We start from the raw sequence: 25,883 nt of genomic DNA, 5'->3' as shown, positions 1-25,883 counted from the left end.
TCAACATTATCCTGATACCAAAACCAAGCAAAAACAACACAAAAAAGAAAATTACAAGCCAATATCCCTGAAACAGAGATGTAAAAATCCTCAACAAAATACAAGCAAATCAAATTCAACAGTACATTAAGAGAATGATTCACCATAATCAAGTGGGATTTATTCTAGGGATGCAAGGGTGGTTTAACATCTGCAAATCAATTGATGTGATATACCACATTGACAAAATGAAAGATAAAAATTATATGATCATTTTAATAGATGCAGAAAAAGCATTGACAAAATTCAACATCAATTTATGATAAAAACCCTCAACAAAGTGGGTACAGATAAAACATACCTCAATATAATGAAGGCCATATATGACAAGTCCACAGCTAATATCATACTCAACAGTACAAAGCTGAAAGCTTTTCCTTTAAGATCAGGACTAAGACAAGTATGCCCACTCTCACCACTTTCATTCAAAATAGTACTGAAAGTCCAAGCCAGAACAAGTAGGCAGGAAAAAGAAATAAGAGACATCCAAGTTGGAAAGGAAGAAGTAAACTATCATTATTTGTAGATGACATGATTTTCTATAGAGAGAGGAAACCCTAAAGATGCCACTAAAAAAACTTGTTAGAACTGATAAACAAATTCAGCAAAGTTGCAGGATACAAACTCAAAATACAAAAATCTGTTGTGTTTCCATACTAACAGTGAACTATCAGAAAGAGAAATCAAGAAACCAATCCCATTTATAATTGCATCAAAAGAATAAAATACCTAGGAAAAAATTTAACCAAGGAGGTAAAGACCTATACATTAAAAACTATAAGACACTGATGAAAGAAACTGAAGACACTATAAATGGAAAGATAATCTGGTCTTGTGGATTAAAAGACCACATTGAAATATCCATTTTACCCATTTTATCTACAGATTCAATATAATCCCTATCAATGTTCTAATGTCATTTTTCACAGAATTAGAACAAATAATTCTAAAATTTGTATGGAACACAAAAGATCCCATACAGTCAAAGGAATCTTGAGAAAGTACAACAAAGCTAAAGGTATCACATTCCTGATTTCAAACTATATTACCAAGATATAGTAATCAAAACAGTATGCTACTGGCACAAAAATAGACACAAAAATCAATGGGATGGAACAGAGAGCCCACACATACATGGTCAATTAATTTATGACAAAGGAGGCAAGAATATGGATAAAGGACATTCTCTTTAATAAATGGTGTTGGGAAAACTAGACAGTCATATGCAAAAGAATGAAACTAGATCACTATGTTATACCACACACAAAAATTAACTCAAAATCAGTTAAAGCAGAAACTATAAAACTCCTTAAAAAAAAAAATGCAGTAAGCTCCTTGACATTGGTCTTGGAGATAATTTTTGGATCTGACTTCAGAGTCAATGGCAACAAAAGCAAAGAAAAAAAGAAAGAAAGAAAGAAAGAAAGAAAGAAAGAAAGAAAGAAAGAAAGAAAGAAAGAAAGAAAAAGAAAATGAGACTACATCAAACTAAAAAGTACAGTGAAAGAAACCATCAACAAAATTAAAAGGTAATATACTGAATAGAAGATATTTGCAAATCATGTATCCAACAAGAGTTTAAGATCCAAAATACATAAAGAACTCATACAACTCAATAACAAAAAAAATAATAATAATAAACAATGATTTAAAAATGGGCTGAAGATCTGAATAGAGATTTTTCCAAAGAACACATACAGATTGCCAAAAGGCACATGAAAAGATGCTCAACATCACTAATCATTAGGGAAATGCAAATCAAAAGCACAATGAGTTACCAACCTCATAACTGTCATAATGGTTATTGCAAAAAGGACAAGATACAACAAGTCTAGACAAGGATGTGGAGAAAAGGATGTGTACCCTTGTGCACTATTGCTAGAAATATAAACTGGTGCAGCCACTATGGAAAACAGTTTGGAGTTTCCTCAAAAAATCAAAACTATAACTGCCATGTGATCCATCTCTGGGTATTTATCTGAAGAACAAAAGAACACTAATTTGAAAAGATATATGCACCCCTATGTCCACTGTGGCATGATTCACAATAGCCAAGATATGGAAACAACCTAAGTGTCCATTAATGGATGAATGGATAAAGAGATGGTGTCACGCACACACATGTGCACACACACACAAACACACACACACACACACACGGAATACTACTCAGCCATAAAAAAGAACAAAATCTCTCCATTTGTGACAACATAAATGGACACTGAGGGCACTTATGCGAAGTGAAATAAGTCAGAGCAAGACACACAACATATGATTTGACTTACATGTGGAATCTAAAAAACAAAGCAAACAGACGAAACAAAACAAAATAAAACTCAGATATAGAGAACAGATTAGATTGATGGTTGTTGGAGGGGTAAAGGTTGGGGGATGGGTGAAAAGAGTGAAGGGATCAAGAGGTCCAAGCTTCCACTTACAACATAAATAAGTCAAGGGCATATAATGTACAGCACGATGACTGTAGTCAATAATATTGTATTGTGAATTTGAAAGATACTAAGAAAGTAAATCTTAAAAGTTCCCATCACACACACACACACAAAATCTGTAACTTTGTATAGTTGGTAATGACAGATGTTAACTAGAGTTACTATGATAATATTTCACAATGTACACAAATGTCAAATAATTATGCTGTACACCTGAAATTAATATACTGTAGGTAAATAATACTTCAACAAAACAAAAACGGAACAGAAAATAGCAGGTGTTGGGGAGGAGGTAGGGAAATTGGAACTCTGTGCACTGCTGCTGGAAATGTAAAATGGTGACACCAAGTGAAAAATATTATGGCAGTCCTTCAACATAGAATTACCATATTATTCAGCAATTCCACTTCTGGGTATATACTCAAAAGAATTGAATACAGCAACTCAAACAGATATTTGTACACCCATATTCCTAACAGCACTGTCCATAGCAGCTAAAAGGTAGAAGCAGCCCAACTGTTCATCTATAGATGAACACCACAACAAAATGTGGTGTGTACATATAATGAAATTTTATTCAACCTTAAAAAAGAAAGAAATTCTGACACATGCTACAACATGGATGAACCCTGAAAACATGCTAAGGGAAGTAAGCCAGTCACAGAACATGTATTATATGATTCTACTTACATGCGGTACACAGTCAAATTCACGCAGGCAGAAAATAGAATGATTACTGCCAGGGACTCAGAGGAGGAGAAAGAAAGCTGTTCAGTGGGGCACAGAGTTTCAATTTGGGAAGACAGAAAAGTTCTAGAGATGATGATGCTGATGGTTGCACAGAACAATGTGAATGTGCTTAATGACATAGAATTGTACACTTCAAGACAGTTAAGATGGTAAACTTTATGTTATGTGCAGTTTACAACATTAGAAAAAATTGGGGAAAAAACACAGCTTACCAGTTCCTTAGCCAAGTAATCTGCCAGAGTATTTAGAAGCTTGTAATATACTTCAAACCATGGCAGGTAACTGTAAAAAACAAAAAACAAAACAAAAAACAAAACAAAACAAAAACCTTTAAAAATGTATATGTATATATTATTTAGAATCAACAAAATAGATGACAAACATTAAATTTGTATTATTCCAAACAGCTTAATTCGGGATGGCAGAAAACAACTATACCCATATTCTCCTTACTGTTAGAGTGAAATTTTACATAGTATCTATTACTAGTTTTCACAACATAATAATGATCCAAAGTTCTATTATAAAAGTTATTCATTACACACTTCTATTTTATGTCTGCAGTGAAATTATTTAATCCTATATCATGGTATGCATGGTATGAGTGTACCAAAAGCACTCATAGAATAAAAGTTAACCACTGTAATAAAATATAATACAAAATAAAAACTAATTTTAAAAAGCTTTCAAAATAAAGACACAATCATTTTTTATTAATGATTACTAAAGTGAGTATATAATACAATAGAATTATGTGCCTAATTAATCAATTATTTTGAAACTGATGTTCAAGTAGGATGGTAAATTTCAAAGTAAACATCAATATAATTAACAGCCTATTTTAAAAATTTTTAAAAAACTTTAAGATATCAAAAATATATATAACTGAAAATTCATTTTGATTCATTTTACTAGATATAAATAATTTTTATGAAAGCAAAATACTACATCTAAAATCCAATTATACACAAAAAATCTGTACTCCTTAGTAACAAATTAAGTTATTAGTATATTTAAAATCTATCCAAAGGTTCAATTGTTTATTAAAATGTATGCTTTTCACATAGAAATATAGTAAACCACAAAAACACCAGTGTAGTTAAGTATCAACAAATACTCATTTTTTTTAAAGAATTACTGCAACAGTTTATTTTCTAAGAGAAAAAGTGTGATGCTTTTACTACATAACTGTATTCTGACAAGAGTACATGTATACAACAGATTTAAAATTTAAAAATCAATGAATGGAGCTTAGAAAAACAACATTCTATCTGCATTTTTTCACACAATGCCTAATTTATTAATGGCTATGAAAGATGCTTTTTGATTCAAGAGTAACCTAAAGTCACAACAGAAGAACAGTTCAGTAAAGTACAGTATCTTTATTCAGCAAAACTGTTATAGAGTTATTTAAAATAATAATTATAAATACTAAGTAATGATATAAAAGATGCCTATGATATTTTTAAAAATCTACCAAATTCTCGTTAAATCTAGCATATTAAAGACATGCATTTATCTCTGTGCCCTTTGGAAATGGCACTAAAATGACAGTAAATGAATAAAAAGGGTATAAATTAACATGGACAAGAGAAATGGAGAAAAAAGCAATAGAGAGCAACATAGGTGAATGGTTTTGTAAAGATGAAAAGGAAACAAAGAATGATAACTGACTTAGCAAAAGACAGAACACCAAAACCTAGGTGCCAATAGGGAAAACGACCAGTAGCCAGTATATTTGCACCCTCCCTAACCCCCAAGGATCCTGAAACACTGATCTTGGAATCTCTCAAAGAAAAAACAAAACAAAACAAAACAAAACAAAAACTCTCAGAGGTCCTATTTTCTTAGAATGAAATCCACCACTGCACATAAAAAGTTTCTAATTCAGTTTAGTGTCTCTATCTTAAATATAAATGAAGAGTCCAACCACCAGATACTTGAGGAAATATATACATGAATGCAAACATAAAAGGAACTCCAAGTAAACACAGACAATACAAGCAACAGATGAGAACTCTACAAAGTTATCATTAATATTCTTAGGACCTGAATAAAGAACAGGATGCTACTACACAAAATGAAATCTGAACAAAAAGAGGTGAAAAAAATTTTAGACAAGAACTTTTAGACATTCAAAATTTAAAAGTTGAAAAAAAAATTAAAATTGATAAAGAGATTAGAAACTAAATCAAGAATATCTCCTAGCAACTAGAATAAAGAGATAAACCAATGGATAATAGGAGAATAAATATTAAAATATCACAGCATCAATCTCAACAATCATGTAGCTGACTAACAGTAGTAGTTCCAAAAAGAAAGAAAAGAGGGAAAACAGGAATGAAAATTTCTTTCTGAAAGTTACTGGAAAAATTCCCAGAACTTTAGATATGAGCGTCCACATTGAGAGTGCCACTGGGTGAACTGTAAAATAAATGAATATCACAGTGAAATTCCAGAATAGGGGACAGAAAAGCACCTAAGAACTTCCAGACACAAAACAGGTAACATATAAAGGAATTACGTTCAAAATGCCACTGAATCTCTCAACAGCAACCCCAGAAAGTGAGAAGATTATGCCTTCAAAATGCAGAGGTTAAATCCTATTGCAACCTATAATTCCTTGCCCAGAGAAACTACCAATCAAGTGTGGGGCTAGATTAATAACATTTTCAGTCATGCTAGGACTCAAAAATTTACCACTTCTGTCCTGTTTTGGGGAAGCTACTAAAGGATGGCTTTGACAAAATGTGAGAGTGAAACAAAAAGGAGGAACACTAAGATATAGGAGACAAATCTAATCCCATGGAAGAACAGTTAAATCTAAGACTAAATCGTACAAAGGTCTAAAGAATAACCAGTCTACAGCCTTTGGGAAACCTGAAAATCAGAAGTTAGCATTGGTATTCTCAACTTTCATACTAAATGATTCAACTCTTTAACTCTAGTGCTTAGACAGCCATTCTACTATACCTCTCACAAAAAAAGAAAAAGATTACTATTTTTAAATTTTCAACTCAATACCATGCAAATTACCACATCTTATTTTCTACACTCATTATAACTCCATGAAATAATTTTCATGGAGAATGTCCTACTAAGACACACTACAATTCCTTGGACAGAGTGCCATTTCTTTCATTTGCAAGCATTTGATATTTGTATTTCAAATTTTAATGGACTGAAGAAAGTGTCATTTCAGGAAAATTTCAGTATGTCATGTAGTTCAGATCTGTATGTCCATGTAAGATGAGACTTAATCTATTTAAGGAGCATGCTGGTCTGTTTCTGTCTTGCTCTCAAGAATTTCTAAATAAAGCAAAATTTATTGATTTTAGATGGTTGCATGTCTACCTGTTAATCCTTACATTGTCATTTCCACCTTACTAAAATAATGTGGAGCCTTTTTAAACTTAATTCTTCTTCCTTGGACCACTATAAAAATAAAAATTATAATAAACATCTCATAATTATCTCGTAAGTTATTACAAAGTGAGATGATCTTTTTCTACATAAAATACCTTAACACTCTTCTTGCCTTGCATGTTTTTCTTTTTTAAGGCTTTTATTTTAATTCCAGTTAGTTAACATACAGTGTTATATTAGCTTCAGGTGTACAGTACAGTAAGTCAAGTGTTCCATACATCACCCAGTGCTCAACACAACAAGTACACTCTTTAATCCCCATCACCAATTTAATCCAACCCCCAACCACTCTCCCCTCTGGTAACATCAGATTGTTCTCTGTAATTAAGAGTCTGTTTCTTGCTTTGTCTTTCTCTCTCCCCACCCCTCCTTATTTTTTCCCTTTACTGTTTGTTTTGTTTCTTAAATTTCACATATGAGTGAAATCATATGATATTTGTCTTTGGCTTATTTCACTTAGCATTATATACTCTCTAGCTCCATCAATGTTGTTGCAAATGGCAACAGCTCATATTTTTTATAGCTGAATAATATTCCATTACACACACACATACCATGTCTTTATCCATTTGTCTATCGATGGACATGGGCTGCTTCCCTATCCTAGCTATTGTAAATAATGCTGCTATAAACACAGAGGTGTTTGTATTCCTTTGAATTAGTGTTCTTGTATTCTTTGGATAAATACCCAGTAGTACGACTGCTGGATCATAGAGTAGTTCTATTTTTAACTTTTTGAGGAATCTTCATACTGTTTTCCACAGTGCTGCACCAGTTTACATTCCCACCAACAGCACATATATTCCAGCGTTCTGGTTTTCTCATCCTTACGTTATTAGTTTTCATTAGTTATCTTCCCCTTTCAATTTTCTTCCAAATTGTGAAGATTAGTTGAAACAATTTTTCATAAAAGCTAACTTATATAGATAACTGTTTTTGAAAATAAAACAAATTGAAATAATTAATATTTAGGTTACTTCTCAAAATTTAATAGTTCTTATTTGTGTGAGGTATTTTGTGATCTGTATGATTACCACTATTTTTTATAATCTCCAAGAATACCACCTCTGGCTGAATTTCATCCTGGTACCAGGCTATGCTGCTCTTGATACAAGATATGCTAGATTTTGTTCTCACATTCATTCTCTTAATCATCAAATTCAACACTCAACTCTATTATGTTTATAGCACTGCTAGACACTGTCATGTTTTATAACTACCTCTAATATGATTTCATCTATAAATCAGACTAACATTATTTTTTTAAAAACTATGGCAACAAAGTTTACACTTGGCATATTTCTTGCAGTCATCTCTAAGGCTCCGTGATGCTCTGTTATTTCTATTTGGGCAATATGACTCACTGGTCAGTTCTATGTCCATCTAGGGAGTACAGAGCAGAAACTAAGAATGAGATTCTGTATGTTAAAATAATTGGAAGAACAGGGAATAAAGCTTCTTGAGCACTAACTGTATGTATTAAAACATACTAGGTACTTTGTATGTGTTATCTCATTTAATTATTAAAATAATGCCATAATATATAATTAACTAAACTAAAGTAAAACAATATATCCAGGGTCACAAAGCTACCAAATGGCAAGCCTGGGATTAGAACTCTGATCAATCTGATTGAGCAATATTTGCTCAGGGGTCCACTGTTGATAGCCTATCACCCAATGCAGGCATGCAGTTCTATAATATTCAGAATAGTCTTTGAATAAACATGTCCAATGACCGACATTTTCAGGCTGCTATATAAAGTATGACAAAATGTATTCTGGTTTAATCTTAAATCAGTCTACTTATAATTTCCACCCACTGAAGCAAATTCTATCTTCCAAAATTTGTTTATCTAACTAATGTTCAGAGCATTATATTTATGCCTTTTAAATTATATCTTGTTCATATCGGCAAATTTTTCAGCAGATAAAGATCTGTTTAATTCTTTCACCTAATGTATTAGTAATTCCTTGCAATTGTAGATTTTAGTACTACCTCTATGTTCATCACTGTGGATAAAAATTTTTAAAAGGTTATGGCCCACAATATGGTACAAGATCCCTCCCAAAATAACATGTCTATTTACCAACAATCTAAGTATGGTACTTTAACCACTAAGAGGACTCATAACTTCATTATCTATTGTCTAGCCAATATTTTTCTCTATATATAATTTGTTCATGAGAGAAAGTGGAACAGACTCGAATTTCCACAGCACTGCCTGATACACCAGTGTCACCATAAAGAACTGAGTTTAGTTACACACAACATGCACTTGGTGAACATGTACTGATTCTTGGTGATAACAGCTCCTTCTTAAGACTACGTATCATTCACATTTTTTAATAAAAACATCAAATATCAATGTGGAGCTATTCTGTAACCTAGTCATGCTCCTAGAAATGTCAGGGAAGCTGAGACATTTTCTGTTGCTAAAAAACAGCATCTACAGTGGAGGGTGCAAACTGGCTACTTGCAGACTGTCTCTAGCCCATGGGCATATTTTGTTTGGTCAACACCCCCTTGTTAAACTGAATAAACTGCCAACTTCTAAATCTGAGATAATTCACTTAAAAATCTGGATTTCTTGCTGCTCTTAAAAATTAAAAGAACTGGCAATACTGGTCACACATTTTTCACTCTATAACAAGTACCTAGAGTTGAGTAATGGCTTCTGTCTTTGGATATGGCATGTCCTATTTGGATCACCACACTAATCCCAACTTCTAATTGTCAGAAACTTAATCTGTATATTTCATTTGAATCCCTTCCTGGTCCCTGTAAGTAACTGAATTCACAACCCTTGATATGGAGCAACTACTCAACAGGAAGTCCAGCTCATTCTTTTATATGACAAAGAAAATGGTTTGGAGTACACAAAGTTGTCAATAATTCAAATATTTTAACAAGATTCCATTGTAAACTTTAAAGACAAAATGTGTAGCAAAATTAACATATATATTTTAAACGTTACAGTAGATTTATAAAACATTATAAATTATATAAGCTTACCTCGCTGGGTAAGAAATGTTATTCTCATGTTTTTATTTCTGTGGGTTTTTAGATAATTTTCTAACAATATATGTTCAAAGCTATTTCTAACTAATACATAAGCCCTTAAACTGATTAATTATCAATAAGTTAAAATATTTTTTCACTAAATTTTATAGACCCAAAGACAGTCAAAATTTGTTTTCTTACAACCAACCACAAAAATCCTAGAAAGGCAAAAAAAAAAAGATACTCAACATACTATAATGACTTAATTTATTTTACTTGAATCTTATAAAACTGAAAATGTTATTTCTTTAACAAAGAAGAACTGTGACTCTTACAGCCTTGCAAATATATATGATGTAAAACATTAAGACCAACTGTTTTTTAAAAGGCAAGAGATTCTTTAAAGTCTAATTATAAGACTATTTCCTTAATTTTTTTGTAAAGACATAAGGCAAAACACAGAGTACATATAAAGTCATGAATCCATTTTGTGGCAGTAAGAAGACTTCCCCCACACGTGTGCTTCCACTATAGAGCTGATAAAACTTTTACATTCAAAAGTCAAAGGTTAAATAAAGGAAAGGAAATGTTTTTTGTCAAATAGTCAGGTAACCACTAACAGTCTAAGTGATCAGCAGGAACCTTAACTTATAGTAATCAAATAAAACTAAGGAAACTGCCTTTCCGTAGAAAAACGTCTAATGTCTAGGGGCTGTTTTTCTGTCTGGAAAATTGACACAAAATGTGTAAAATTGAAACATTCTGCTTCTAAGGGATTTGCCCAAAGGAAGAGTGTGAAAGCTTCAAGTTTGGTATGAGTTAAAGGGGGGGAGGAGCAGGAGGGGACTACAAAGGCCTAAACATCAATCTGTCTTCCTTATTAGGGTATTTCATTTTGAACCCTTGGCAACAATTTTTTAGTTCTAAAATTATGTTAATCAAATTAGGGAAAAAAGTTATTTCTTGCATTTTTGTTGGCCTGTGAAAGCAATTCTAAATACAAACAATGGCAAGACTTAAATTAATAATATCTCGGAATATTTTTGAAATCTTGTTAAGCTAGGATAGACATGTCATGGAAAGAGCTAAAGCATACAACCATGGCTGAAAATTCAAAATTAAACATCAACCTTTGCACCTGATTTTACCTTGTATTAAAAATTTTAACCATCCCTAAATGTATCTCATTTTCATTATGACTATCTTTAAGGACCTGAAATATTTTAAGCTTGGTTCAATATCAACAAAACTCAAGAGACATTTATATTTTTCATTTTAAACTTAGATCATTAAAATACAAACATTAGAAGGTAATATAAATGAAAAGATTTTTTTTTTGTTAAGATACATTCAACCACAAGAGAAAAAAGTAAAGTCTTTAGCAGGATATTATAAAGACAACACGAGAAATATTAATTTCTATCTAAGAAACTTAAATCATTTAATGAGAATGGCCCCTAAATAATCAATCCGGTTTTATCTCACAATAGAATACCTAAGAATATTGTGTTTCAATAAAAACGCACTAATTTTGCACAAGAGACAACTTCATGAACAAGGTATTAAGATTTTTCATATTCAAAAGTCATAATATATTCCAGTTATAGATATAAGTAACTAATTTTAAAAACCATAGTCAGAAAGGAAATCATCTTTGAGCTAAATCTCAACTTCCAAGGAAAGAGAAAAGTGAAATGACCAACTGCCAGATTGCGCATGTGCATAAACTCTCAGCGCTTACAGGGGCTACTATGAAAGCCATAGCAATTTTTCCAATTTATAACTGCTTTACACGCATTCATTCATTTAGAAATTGTGACTAAAGACTACAATTAAGTATTTAGTTTCCTATCCAATAGAAAGATTTGTAAATGCATCTCCACAAATCTTACAGAAATGACAAGAGTAAAATACCAAAATTTAAGTAAATGTTATGTGTTACAAATACAAGTCCTTTATTTTCTTTTTAAAGCTTCTCTAAATCATCTAGATTTTCCTGAGTAAAACATATTAATTTTGTTATCAGAAAAACATAGTTGCAGGCATATATTTCTGTGTCTTGCTTATGCAAGTATTTAGTCATTTTTCTAAAATTTTAGCCCTAATAAAGGCTAACCTCAAGAAGCCTTAGAATTAAGGCTGAATCTAAGAAGACTAGGGTGCCCTCACAAAACTGATGCAAACATTACTCCAAAGCTTTGGACAGCCACCAGTTAATACTCAGAATACCAGCGCAGGTGATTCTCTCATATAACCCCCACAAGCAGCACAGTCCGTAACTACAACAGACACACACACACACACACACACACACACACACACACACACAGCCTTGTAGCCTTCAAATGAAGAGACCTGATTGTCCTAACCAATTCTGAATAGTTCAGTAGATAATTCTACTTTCCTTCCCTACTCACCTCAGAAAATTACTAGTTAAATTTCATGTCTTGGTTTTATACGGACACTAAACAAATTTTCTTCTACATCTTAAGGATACAATGAAAGTAAGTGAGCAGTGTTGAAGAAAAACAAATAATAGGAAATAAATTGTAGATGTAGTAGCATTTCTCCTACTATCTCAAAAAGCATTTCCAATACGTTAAACATTTTGTGTTGAAATTACAGAAAAACACTAATCTCAGGCTCCAAGACGGTAGTAGGAAAGTCATTTCACAAGCAATATTTTTTCTCTTCCGAAGGTCATTCTTTCACACACACTGACTCCAAATTTCAAGGGTACAGAATGAAACGACCCTTTCCATTCTTAATTCTGCTATACCACAATGATCAACTGACCGCCTTTGAAGCGCCTGTAATAAAACACACTAGTAAAATAATCTATCCTGCAAACAGACCACATATTTTACCTGACAAAAGATGATCTAGTTAAATTTCCACAGTTTTAATATGCTATTTATAGTTCTAACATCTGAGAATTTTAGAACAGGGAAAAACTGATTAAAATGACTCATCCATTGCAAAAAATGGATAAATGCTGAAGTGTTTAAAGTAAAAAAAATTGGAGACCTATGCTTCTAGTCTTTTTTATAAGTATATATACTCATACATTAATATATAAATCTTTCTTACTGTTAGCTACTTTTTAAAATGGATACATCTACAAACATATATAAATTGTTCTTTACAATATAAGAACATGCCATAAATATTATTTTGACACTTCTCATCATTTCACAATTTTTCATAAACATTTCTCTGAGTTAGAGTCTGCATTAGAATATAGTTTTCCCCAATAAATAATATTCCATTCTGTTTGCCATTCATTAATATATTTATTCAATAAATATCTATTAAGAATTCATTATGTGCCAGGCACTATTATAGGCACTGGGAATATAATCCAACAGTGAAAAAAACAGAGTCCATTCTTCTGGCAGGGGCAGGAGGAAATGCTAGGGGAGACTGGGGAATGTACCAAAAATTCCTACTGAAGGACATTTACATCCCATTATTTTGCTATTATAAACCATACTAAAATAAATGACTATTTACACCTTACTGATCACTACTGGGAATAATCCTGATATTTAAAATTCTAGAACTATAAATAATTGAGTCAAGGAGCATGAGATTTTATAAAACTGATTGATATTATTAAATTTTTCTTCTAAAAGGTTATGTCATTTTATAGTCTCCCACACAGTACATGACATGTTGGTTTCCCCATAGGCTTTTTTTTTTTTAAGTTCATTTCTTTCAATCTTAACATGTTCATTTCTTTCACCTTTACTAAGGCTGAGCATCATTCATAGGTATATATGCTATTTAAATTTCCTCTGTGAATATATTACTCAGATATTTTCCTTATTCTTCTATTGGGTTCTGTGTCATTAACTTGTAGCTACTTATTATGTACTATAGCTATTAACTCTCTGTTACAGTGGGTTGTAAATACATTCCTACCAGGTTATTATTGGTATTTCTAATTTCCTTATTATATTTGTCATCAAACAAAATCTTTCATCATCATACAGGCAAAGATGCCAATCTTTTTGGCCTCAAGATTCAATGGTAGGCATATAAAGGCACTTATGACTACAGTAATCTTTATTTTTATTTTTTTTGGGGGGGGGAAGGACAGAGAGAGAGGGAGAGAGAGAGAGAGAGAATCCCAAGCAGCCTCCATGCCTGGGTGGAGCCTCATGCAGGGCTCAATCTCACAACCCTGAGATTGTGACCGGACCCGAAACCAAGAGTTAGATGCTCAACTGCTGAGCCATCCAGGCACCCCTACAGTAATTTTTTAAAACCAACAATATTTTCTTTCAGTACATTTAAAGTTTTATCCTTTCTTTCAACAATTATAAAGTTAAATCTAAAGTGGGGGAGACCTGGTCTAGTTCATAGACAAACCTGGACCCAAAACACCATTATTTCCCTTACAACAGCACTTAAGAGATTTGTTAAAATTATTTTCACAGACGTACATCAATTACAGCTTAAAATAGGTATTTTCCTATCTATAACAGCTTTCTGAATAAGTTATTGAATTCCATTACATTTTAATTCTCTTTCACTATTAAAACTAAATAGTTCTCTAATTTTACTGGCTATTTTCTAAATTGGCTATTCTCAACGCAATACATTGCCTTTCAGGACAAAGATTAGGTTATGCCATTAAAATCATTAGATGGCAATCTTTTAAAAATTTCCTAGTAAAAAATAAGCTGGAGAATAGAATTTTCTCAATTTAAGACTCTCCTCTGTTTTTTTCATGAAGCTTTATTACCTATTTCTCATCTATCAGAAAGCACTGTCACATGACAAAAATAAACAAATACAAAAGGAATCTTTTTTAAAAAAAGATAAAATAACCAATAATGCATATTGTGAAAGGTTTTCCCTATTGGCATATATGATTTTACTTTTTTATTACATAAATGTATGTAATTTTCTGCAGGTAAAACTGTTCCTAATTCAAGAGTACTATGACATTCTGGTGTTCTTCCACATACACAAGTCTGATAACAATAACTTGATTACTGTAACTGTTTTAGAATCTGTTTCCTACAAATTAATGACCCCTGGTTTGGAGATATGAACACTATACCAGTCTTTCAGGAATTTAACAAATAGCTACAGTTCATTCTTTGTGTAAATATTTTTAAATAATATAGGCTTTCCTAAATTTAAACAGAAGTTTCTAAGAATGTTTATTCTATAAGCACATTTATAGGGATATTCTGAACATTTAGTAACTATTTGTTAATTATTTTAAGATTTTATTTATTTATTTACTTATTTACTTACTTGAGAGAGAGAGAGAGTATGCATGGCAGGGGCAGAGGGGGAGGGAGAGGGAGAAAGTCTCAAGCAGACTCCCCGCTGGGTGCAGAACCCAGTGCAGGGCTCCATCTCACAACCTGTGAGATCACAACCTTAGCCGAAACCAAGAGTTGGACACTTAACTGACTGAGCCACCCAGGCGCCTCACTATCTGCTAATTATTAATAGGTTCAGTGTATTCAAAGTATTTTAAAAGTTCAAAACAAAGACAAAGGTTCATCTTCTTTAATTATGGCTATTAGGAAATCATTTTGGAGGCAGTGGGGTAAAGTTATAAAATGCAGGTTCAAATATTACAGAAAACTGATGTCTCTAACTTATTCTCAATTGGGTCAGCAAAAACAACAATAAGAGAAAAAGAAAGACAAATAATTTGCATGTATGTGTGTTTGCACTTGGAGGGAGAGAAAGGAAAGAGAGAGAAGCATGTTAACAATTATGAATCTAGGTGATGTATACACAAGAGTTTACTGTAGTTTTCTTGAAACTTTTCTGTAAACTTGACCTTTTTAATGAAAAGATGTAAAAATTCACAGAGAAAAATTACAAAGCACCTACAGCTTTGGTCTTTCTATTAGGACAAACCTGCCTTGGGCAGAGCAGATAAGCCTACTTCCCTTTAAACTGTAGCTTTTGAACCTTCAGCATTAAACACAATGATAAAAGGAACCATCCTTACCCATTTTCCACGTGTCACCCCCACTCTCACTGCACAATTAACTGGCTTCAAATTATAAGAATCAACCTATCGTTTGAAGAATACTCTTCCAGATAAAACATAAGTTTTAAATACAATTATTATCTAAATGAAAGAGTTGTTGCCTAAAGAAAGAAGGGAGGAATATCCACATTCTATTACGTATACTTATAAAGCAGTTAAGCGTTTACTTTTAAGTAAAGATTGAAGAAAATTCTCCAACTCTAACAAATGTTCTGGGTAAATATATAACCTAAACCTCAAAGAATGGTATGAACATAGCTTAACAGCAAATGAATATCAATTTTATACCAAGTGGTCTTTATAACATTTTAATTATTAAATTAAATCTTATTTTCCTTTCCTACAAGCATTTCTACAGAATCTAGCTTGACCAATATCCATATTACAATCACAGTACAGAATCCTATATTTATGGAATACATCTGGATTTCTGATTCATCAAGATATAATAAAGGAAAGCTAACTTTTAGAATCCTTCCTTGTAAACAACCAGCATCTCAAATCCTAGGTCTACAAAAAAGAGACACATTCTTAACTACCTATTGAGTCAAGGCAAATGATGTAAGTGATTGAAGTGGGCTGGGTAGGACTTGTGGCAAAGTAGTCATCTCATGACACAACGAAACACCCACTGCTTAGTTCCAGCATACCGTTGCTACTGGGAAGTGCAAGACGAGAATTAGCAAGTATTCCCATTTACCAAAAGAAATTAAAAACTTGAATTTTACACAAAATTTCACTAAAATTTATAAAGTTAGAGACATCTTCAAAAAATTTTTAAACACCATATGGCCAAAAAAACCTATCTCTTTAAACATTTTTGCCCAGAATCACCAGTTTACAACCTTTGCCTTAAAGCAGTAATTCACTTTTAAAAATCCAGGTTCTGGGTCAGTGATAGAAAGGAGCATGTATTAATTTAATTGATCTTTTTGCATTCTGTTTAATAGGTGAAATATAAACTATTTAAACTCATATCTTAATATTTAATTTTTCAAAAATAAACCCACAAAAACTAATCTTAAAAGAGCCAATTCTTTCAAGAAAAAATTCAGTTACTGCTCAATCTTTAAATCTAATTGATGCTCTCTGTAGAAAATAAAGTTATTTTTCAATTTACTTGTATCTAGAGAAAACAAGTAAGAAAAAATATTATATACATATTTTTAAACATCCTAAGCATAACAAAGTACAGAAGAAAGGCATAATTAATGTATTAATGCATCCAATTTTTTTTACTACAAATACTTACCTAAGGATGCACAAGCAAATTCTGCCTCCTGATGTGAGTCTGCAGAATCCAAATCTCTGTTTGCTTTCAATGTCTGTCAGTACAAACGTAAAATGCTGTCCGACTTGATTCTGAGATACTCTAAAATACAGCAATATTATAAAACTTTAATGTGTTTTTGTTTGAGATTTTCTTTTTTTTATTTTTTCTTTTTTTTTTTAAGATTTTATTTATTTATTCGACAGAGAGAGACAGCCAGCGAGAGAGGGAACACAAGCAGGCCCTGAGCCGAAGGCAGACGACCAACCGCTGTGCCACCCAGGTGCCCCTGTGTGAGATTTTCTTAAAGAAAAACAAAGCAAGAATATATTTACATGCATCATTGGTTTCTTCTTCTCAATCAATTGGTTCTCGAATCTAGAACTATGTTCTAAAACTAAAGTGAGTGTGAAATGCGTAAACTAAATCATGAGCCAAACATCACATTAAGTTGTAACCCCTTATAGGCCGAGCAATTCCCTTAGTAGGGAATCCTAAGGTGTTTCACTGTAAGTTTACACAAGCCTAAAAGTACTTCTAAAATATTTCATACATCTGAAAACACAATTACTGAGACTGTGGAAGTGAGAAGTAAGACATGATGTTGGGTTCTGCTCAACTACAGCCTCTCGTGTCATATGGAGACTGCTTAGACAGCAAATCAGGCTGCTTCAGCATCCAATGGCAGCCACCACCACCTCTGTTTGTTTGTTCTGTAGACCTTCTCACCCAGCAAACTACCATAAAAATTACTACTGGCATTTTTTAGAATTCTCATCTAGAGCTACCTATATACTGAGAACAAATTTCCAAGCACAAAGAACACAATTTCTACAGAAAAGCTTACTACAAAAAATTTTAGCTAATTGTTGACCTAAGTATCATGATATCATTGTATGCGTCACACTGCAGTGTAAGGAGCAATATAAACCATTACACTGAATCTTTGTCACCATTTAAAATATATAAATACGTGTCTTGTTATTGGCTATCATCTTGCCATGAGACAACCATAACTGAACATCTGCTTCCTGGTCCCAGGATAAAATATCCATGACACCTAAATTTTGGTTCTGAAATAGCCACACAATTACGTAAAAAGAAGTAAGTGTTTACTACCAGTGTGTCAATACTACAAATTGTTTTCAATTGTCAGGAAATACTGCATTTCAAATGCTGAACATTTCACAAATACACATTTAAGTAGACGTTCTGCAAAAATTTTTACAAACTTCAAAAACAACCTCTAGTGCCTGATGTGCCCTCTAGTGCCCAGTGTTCACAATATACTTTCAAAAGCTTTTCTTCCTGTATTTTATCTTTGCTAGTAATTTGTAAATTGCAACTTTAACAAGCACAACTGATTCTCCAGGAAGGAGGTAAAACAAAGGATATCATTCATCAGCAATACTTATTAGTATCAATTAGCCTCATTCAGAAGGCATTATCTTTAACATTGTAAAATTTCAGATTTTTACTAATCTTTAACAAAATATTTTCTGAAAATAAATTTTCTCTTAAAACCCCTCATACCATACTCTTAAAAAAACTGATAATAGGGTGTGAAAATCACGTGAAAAACAATAAATGATCTGTTTTTATGCTCAAAGGCCTATATATTCTGTGAAATTCCAACTACACACAGGTAATACTCTATTCATTCAGTATTTGTTTAGTAAAATACAAACATAATGAGATTTTCAAAACTGCTGGGAGGATTTCCCTGCAGCCTTCCATAATATTACACTATTTCTATACAGCTATTCTTGGGAGACAACTAGCCATGAGTTTTACAATATCACACAGATGGTCTTTTCAATTAGGGTGAAGTGAGATAGAAACCAGGATATATACATCTAATTTTAAAAGACACAATTCAAAGGCTCTGATTAAGGACACAGTAATATATTTTTTCTGCAGGTGCTTACAATATGTACCTGAAGAACAAAAGGAAGAAATGGAACCTTAAGACTTCTCCTAACTGGCCACAGTGGAGAAAACAAAAGATATAATAATGTTAAAAGGCTTCTTCCTTTCGAATACTATTTAATTTTGAAACTCTAGTCCTTTTGTTGTTGTTGTTAGGAGCAGTGAAGAGAACGTACATTTCATTTTATTAAAAAAACACATGAAACAATTTTAAAGTGCCCCCTAAGATGAGCTGAAGTTACTGTGAATGACGGCTTATACTGTACCTTTCAATGTCAAAGGGGAAACAGAACTTGGGCACGCTCTGTAGTACTTCCTGCAAATGCAAATTAAAAAAAAAAAAAAGCTTTAGAATATTTAAAAGATGCAGTTAAGACTTTTTCTTGAGACCTTTCCTAGAGGGAAAAAAAAGTTTTGTTTTGTTTTGTTTTAAGAAAAATTGCACAGGTTCTTAGACTAAAATAATTGATTATTAAAAAGGAATTAAGTTGGTGCTTTGGCAGATTGCACTGACAATGCCACGGAAGCCCCAGGAGGGAAAGGCCTGGCCTGAAGGGTATTAACACCCTTCACATCCCCGCTGGGATTCCCTTCAACAAGGCCATATGGATTTTACAAGAAGCACCGCACCATATGGGTAAGCTACGTCTGCTGCTACTTGTACCACAGACTAGCCACAGGGACTTCTGACAGATTCTGGCTCAAAAATATAAATGTTGTTTCAATTAAAATGCAGGCAGAGAAAAGGGAATGAAGCTGGCAGCAGCATGAATTACTGAGAGGTATAACAACTCTACATGTCCCATAGTAAAACGGTTAAAAAAAAAGACTTTCTATAGCTAAAGAAACACGTTTATATGTTTCAACTCTTGGTAAATTCAACAACAGTAACACTAAGCTTATCTCAAATAACAATTCTTTAAAAAAAAAAGTATCTGAAAATAAGCCTTTAAATTTAAAACAGCATAGCTTCTATTCTGTGCACTTTCATTTACGAATTGCCTAGTATGAAAATCAGTGTTTTAATTAAGCATAGAAAATAACCTGCAGTGATTTTAACATAGTCATTATAAAATAATTTTAAGTTTTTAGAAATCATACATGTTATAATCATAACAAAATATGAATAACTGTCAGACACTTGGCAAAAAACAGAAAAAGATTTATTTTGTTATATATGAAAAACAACTTAAAATTAACTCTGATTCTAAAGTTAAGCTTTAGAATTGAAGATAACATCATACAAGTTCAAAGTCAGGTGATATTACAAGACAAAGCAGAGATTTATGAGAATGTTTCCTATTAAAAAGAAAAAAAGAGCAAATATCTTAATGCAGTAGTCACCCCTGCCAAAAACACTACCTCTTTACCGATAAAATTTACATCCGAGAAATAATACCTGCATATTTAATACTTCTACAGAAACCTAGTATTGAGTGTTTTAAAGTAGAATTTATCACGTTTTTTAAAAATGTAGACTGCAATAAGGTATTAATTAATAATAAAACTTTATAGAATTCTAATGCCAATACCTAAGAAAGCTTCAAGAGCCTTAAGACATTGAAGCGGAAAGAAAAGCAGCGTGTAAAAAAAAGCAATCCTTCTATCGTTAGGGCAAGGTACCCTGATTTGCTTATGAACACATACCTTTAAAAATATGAGCTCAGACCCCATATTTAGAAAAAGGTGTTTTACAATCGAAAAACTTCTGTTAAATGTAATTAAAAGAGCCACTAAACTTGAAATAACTTAAATTACTGAAACTGAAAACAGCTCATTACAAATAAGAACAGTTCATTTGTCCATCGCTAATCCTTATCTTGTGCTACAAAAAGTGAAGCCATTTACCATATTTACTACACATATGAACACTATTTCCATATCTCTCCCCTGCAAAGCGGTTCACAAAATTTTTGTAACAATAGATATATATTCAAAACTCATTGTCTACTTCTAAGTAAACCCAAATTAGTAATATATTTCACATCGATTTTAAGACTCAAATTAGGAAGAATATTTCCCAGTTAGTTGCTCAATCTTTCACACCCTCCCCCTCCCATCTTCCACAAGCAACACACATGCACACACTTCTGCAAAACAGCCTCAGCTCGCTTCCCAACTGGCAGAAGCATCCCTCAGGGGACAAGTCTTTAAACCTCCGCACTCTTTAAAATTCAACCAGCCAGCAGGTCTATAGACTAGTGTATAAACAGTATAGACAAAAAAATCCTCTCTCAGCTTATGTCAGTGACAAAGCAGCTCAGCAGTTGACTGTTTCTCCCCTGACAGTATAAGCTGGGTTTACACAGATCAATAGCTGAAAGTCCTACCTAGCTCCCAGGGCTCGGGTTTTCTTCCTTAATTACAGGTGCTATTCAAACTGAAGTTAAAAAAGAAAAGAGAGAGAGAGAAAGAGAGAGGTTGAAGGGAGGAATAAGATACATGCAAAAAGTTTTTTTTTTTTTTTGGATTCTTGTAGCAATAATGTTAATTGAAAACTGTACTTTTATATGTATTGGAAGTGTTCATAAAGTCTGATGTTTCCATCATAAAGTGTTTTTGATATCACACACACAAGACACACTAGATGGGAATCCATAGATTATGTGAAAGGTTTAAGATAAAACTCTTCAAAGTTATGTTTCTGTTTTCTTCAGGCTTTTGTTTCTAGGAAATACCTAATTTCCTCAGCCAAGAAAAATTATTTGAATTTTCTAAATCATCTTAATTCTCTAAACTATTTTATTTTTATACAAAAAACACACTAAAATGTCAAATGTTAAAAATAATAACAAAAGGAATGAAACAGAATATACAATTATGAATAGCAAAATACAAAGGGCATAACACACATATATATCCATATTCCCTAAAAACAAAACATCTACCATCATATAAATGACTGGAAGTAAGGACTGATGAAATTTCATACATTGGGTTTTTCTTTTTGGCACTATATCCCAGATCTGTATTAATAAGCATAATGGTCAAACATCTCGTAAGAGAGAAGAGAGCAAAGTGCTAGTGTTAGAGGGGTTTATTAACTCTTTATCCCACGAGGCTACTGTTCAGCATTACAAATTGATCAAATAAGAAGGAAAAAAGCATTTAAGAATCTACTTTTTGAAAAAACTAAAATATGCAGAGTTTACCTAATTAAAGTTCAATAACTACAAAGGTCTTAGAATTTCTCAGAGAAAAATCTAAAATGAAGTGAGATATGTCATTATTGACACCAGTAATTGTTTTTCCTCTTTCTCAACTACTTCTTCCCCTCTGCTATATTGAAACACTAATGTTCTCTAAGGTTCCATATACTCCTCTCTTCCATGCTGATAAAGTGTATCTGCCTAGGCAATTCTGTTTACATCCACAGTTTCAACTACAACTACCAATCTCTTAGTCTTATAGTTTAGATATTTCTGACTCCAGGGTTGTATATCTAACTACTCTCTAGTACCAATTTCTGAATGTTCCCTAAATACCTCAGCTTCAGAACACACAAAACTAAAACAATTCTTTTAGTTGTAGTCCTTATCACCTAGAACACCAGCACCATCTACCCCTTACCCAAACCGAAACACGGTGGCTGTCTAGACCCCTCCCTTTTCTTAATTCCTATATATAATCAGCCACTCATCAAGTCCCCTTAATTCAATTCCATAACTATCTTACTCCATAAGTTCTCAATAGGAGGGCAGTAAGAATTAGAAGGAAGACAAGAAGGTGTAAGAATCACCTGGGATGGTCAAAACACATTCGACCACTGACACTATAGACCCGTAAGGGTCTTGACTCTTAGTTCGAATACCATCCATAATTAAGGAATAAGACTAACTATAACTAAGGAATATATTAACTATAATTAAGGAATAAGACTAACATTAAGGTGCTTAATATGTAAGGAATAGTTACTCTCTCATTGCAAAAAGTGACAAGATTTGTTCAGGGATTGGTTAATTCAACATTCTCTTTGAGGGCTCCGGAAACTTGTGTCCTTTCTGCTTTGCTGTTCTGCATGTGTTGGATTTGTCCTCAGCTACTATATTCACGGTCACAAAATAAGCTGCCAGAGTTCAGCACACCATACAAAGACACGGCAGTGCCCAGTGAAAGAAGTTCTGTTATCACTTTTTATCAGTGAGGAAATCTTTCCCATAAGTGCCCCCCCCCAGCTGACTTTCCCAGTATATTTAATTAGCCAGAAGGTCACAGACACTCCTAAACGAATCACTGGCAAGGGAAATGGTTATCTATGCTTAGCTTAGCCTTAGACTAGTTAGAGAAGTCAAAATTCAAACCTATTCATTTTCTGCTAACCATGATGTATGTAATTTTATATAAAGAAGCTGAAGTACCACATTTTCTTTCTTAAGATTCCTCACAATAATTTTGATCAGATAATTAAGTTTATACCAAAGTTCTCAGGAAAAATATAACATAATATTATATAAGAAGAGTTTTCAAATATCCATAATTTTATTCATTTCAGTAACACTTTCAGAATCATTTTGTAGGAACAAGGGGGCCATTTTGTCAATTCTAATCTAATTTTTCACATCGATTTCTAAAAAGGTGATTACTTCACTTTGAATATTATCTCCCCAAATAAGTGAAAATTAATTAATACTATGAATTCAAAGAAACATGCACTAAGCTGCCTAGTCACAAGTAGGCTGCATTGTGCAGAACTGAGATTCCCACACTGTGCCCTGAGACGTTTCGGGCAGCACAGCAAACTCACAGGGGCACTGCAAGATGCTTTAAATTTTCAAGGGAAATACAGCTATCCTGATAAGGTGATTAAATTAGATGGCATTTTATGAAAAGGTAGAATTACATTAATATGGTAAGTTACACCTCTAGCCTCTTTAGACATCATCTTCTTGTTTTTTTAAAGTTTTTTGCTTTTGGTTTTGGTTTTTTTAACTTAGAGAACACATTTTAAACTTAAAGCCAAGGAATAACTGTCATAATAACTGAGCCCACTGTGGAATTTTTCTCTTGGTATTTACTTTTACGTACTATTTCAATTAGAAATAAACTTCTCTTTTGTCATTCCTCCTTAAATTAGGGAAAGCACTGTAAGTCTGTGATTTCTGACACTAAAACTATTTAGACTGTAAACTTGATTAAATTATTTTTTACTTTCAAAAAATTAAAAATGAATTTTTATTGTTGGAAGATTTAAATAACTGCCAAGAAGAAAATATATTCTGCTATAAAAAAAAAACAACATGCTGTTGAAACATAAATTTTAAGGATTTTGGTTCTCTGTGTATTAGTCTTAGAAGGATGAAGAAACCTCTGTGGTCTGCAGCCACTTTAGTTTAACCTACTGCCAATGACAAAGCCTAGATTTGAAGCAGGGCAGAATGACATTATAAAAAATACGTATATTCTCAATTAAATAGGTGGTTTGCTTGGCCAACAAAAGGTATGATATATTTCCCTCATTAATTTAAAAGAAGCATTTAAAAGCCATGAAAGAAAATTATACGTATATATGCAAATGGGTTTCCAAAGTTTCTTTGTCAAAAATTCTACTAAAAACTGCCTTCAAATTTTTATCCGTAGGTTAACTTTTAATCAAGGATCTTAATAACAATTATCCAACTCTATCTAAAAAGCCATTTAGGAAGATTCCCTTTGTTTTCTAATAACCGTATAACCTCTCACTGCTTTCAGACTAATACCTCTTTGCTTTATTCACCTTATTTTAACTAATAACATTTTCTAGATCAAAGGAAAGACATAAAAACTAGAACATTGCCTATAAAACTTATTTGCATTTACAGATACTAAAGTATGTAAAACTGAACGTCAGTCATTTAAATCAAGATAAGTAGAACGAAGATAAGTAGAAAAATACTTCAATTTTTAGGAAAAAAACGAGTTTTACCTCAACCAACGGGCTACCGTGACTTCACCCCACAGTTAAATGTTGTATAAGATATGGAAATATGATTCCTGACTTTCAGAACAAGGGAGACTTAAGATTAGATCATTACAAAATAGATGAATGCATGCACACACGCACACGTGCACACACGCACACGTGCACACATATGTAGGCACACACGCACACAGGCATTAGATGGAAAGTCATAGTGGTCAGTGCACAATGCTCTGGAATCAACAGTTAATATTCAAATTCTGGCTCTGCAAGGTATTGGCTATGTGTTCCATTTACTTCACCTAGAAAATGGACAAAAATTGTTATCTATCTTGTAGGACTGAGGATTTATTTGGGGATTTAAATGAGGATTATGTGAGAAATCCACATAAATGATTAGACAATGTCAGGCATATAAAAGCCTCCTGACAACTGTTAGCTCTTTTATTAGTTTCTTGTTTTAAGAATTCTCAAATGTCATATGAATTCCAATGAAGATATTTATTTACGCAACAAATATTTACTGAATAACTAAAACATTAAAGGTCTTGTGTTCAATGACCTATGCCAAAAAATTAGCACCCTGAGACAAAATGATGTAAAATATTACACTGAATCATTTATCTGCCTCCTTCGAAGTATTTAACATATTTAATATAGGTGCATATGGATATAGATATACATGTAGATACAGATTTAAATATATTTTACTATTTTTACTTAAGCAAAAACACAATAAAAGCAGACTCTGTTAACCCTGCAAAGTTATACCATATGCATTTCTCATGATCAATATGTGTAGGAATTTCCTTTGGGCTGTTATATTGGCTACTTCTTTTGAATTAAAACGATCTTCAAAGAATCACGCCAACAGACATTTTTCATTTAAGGAGGATTTACTAATAAAATTCCTTTTCCATGTACTTATTAATCAATCCATATACTAAAGATTAATTACCAATTCTAGATAAGGTACTGACCAACTTGAGGAATAAAACTATCCCTTGCTTCCTTCTACAATCTGAAATTAAGCCTTTCCTTCAACTGTCCTGGCAAAGATATTGTTAACGGTACCCTTAGAAAACATATCCT

General features: G+C 32.6%; 1 protein-coding gene across 2 annotated transcripts in view; it reads right to left on the bottom strand.

Moving 5' to 3' along the window:
• Window positions 1-25,883, bottom strand: part of DENND1B (DENN domain containing 1B) — a 243,538-nt gene that overhangs the window by 131,776 nt on the left and 85,879 nt on the right. For both annotated transcript variants that reach the window (XM_045787733.2, XM_045787734.2), the window contains exons 4-6: window positions 19,162-19,211; window positions 16,949-17,068; window positions 3,452-3,521 (exon numbers count right to left, since the gene is read on the bottom strand). In XM_045787733.2, the coding sequence (XP_045643689.1) occupies window positions 3,452-3,521; window positions 16,949-17,068; window positions 19,162-19,211 (240 nt within the window). The remainder of the gene's footprint in view (window positions 1-3,451; window positions 3,522-16,948; window positions 17,069-19,161; window positions 19,212-25,883) is intronic.

This window comes from Ursus americanus, chromosome 2, assembly GCF_024610735.1.
Source record: "Ursus americanus isolate L20-20 chromosome 2, mUrsAme1.1.p, whole genome shotgun sequence".
Taxonomy (NCBI): Eukaryota; Metazoa; Chordata; class Mammalia; order Carnivora; family Ursidae; genus Ursus; species Ursus americanus.
Note: the sequence above shows the minus strand (reverse complement) of the source record. Positions and strands in the feature narration are given on the sequence as shown.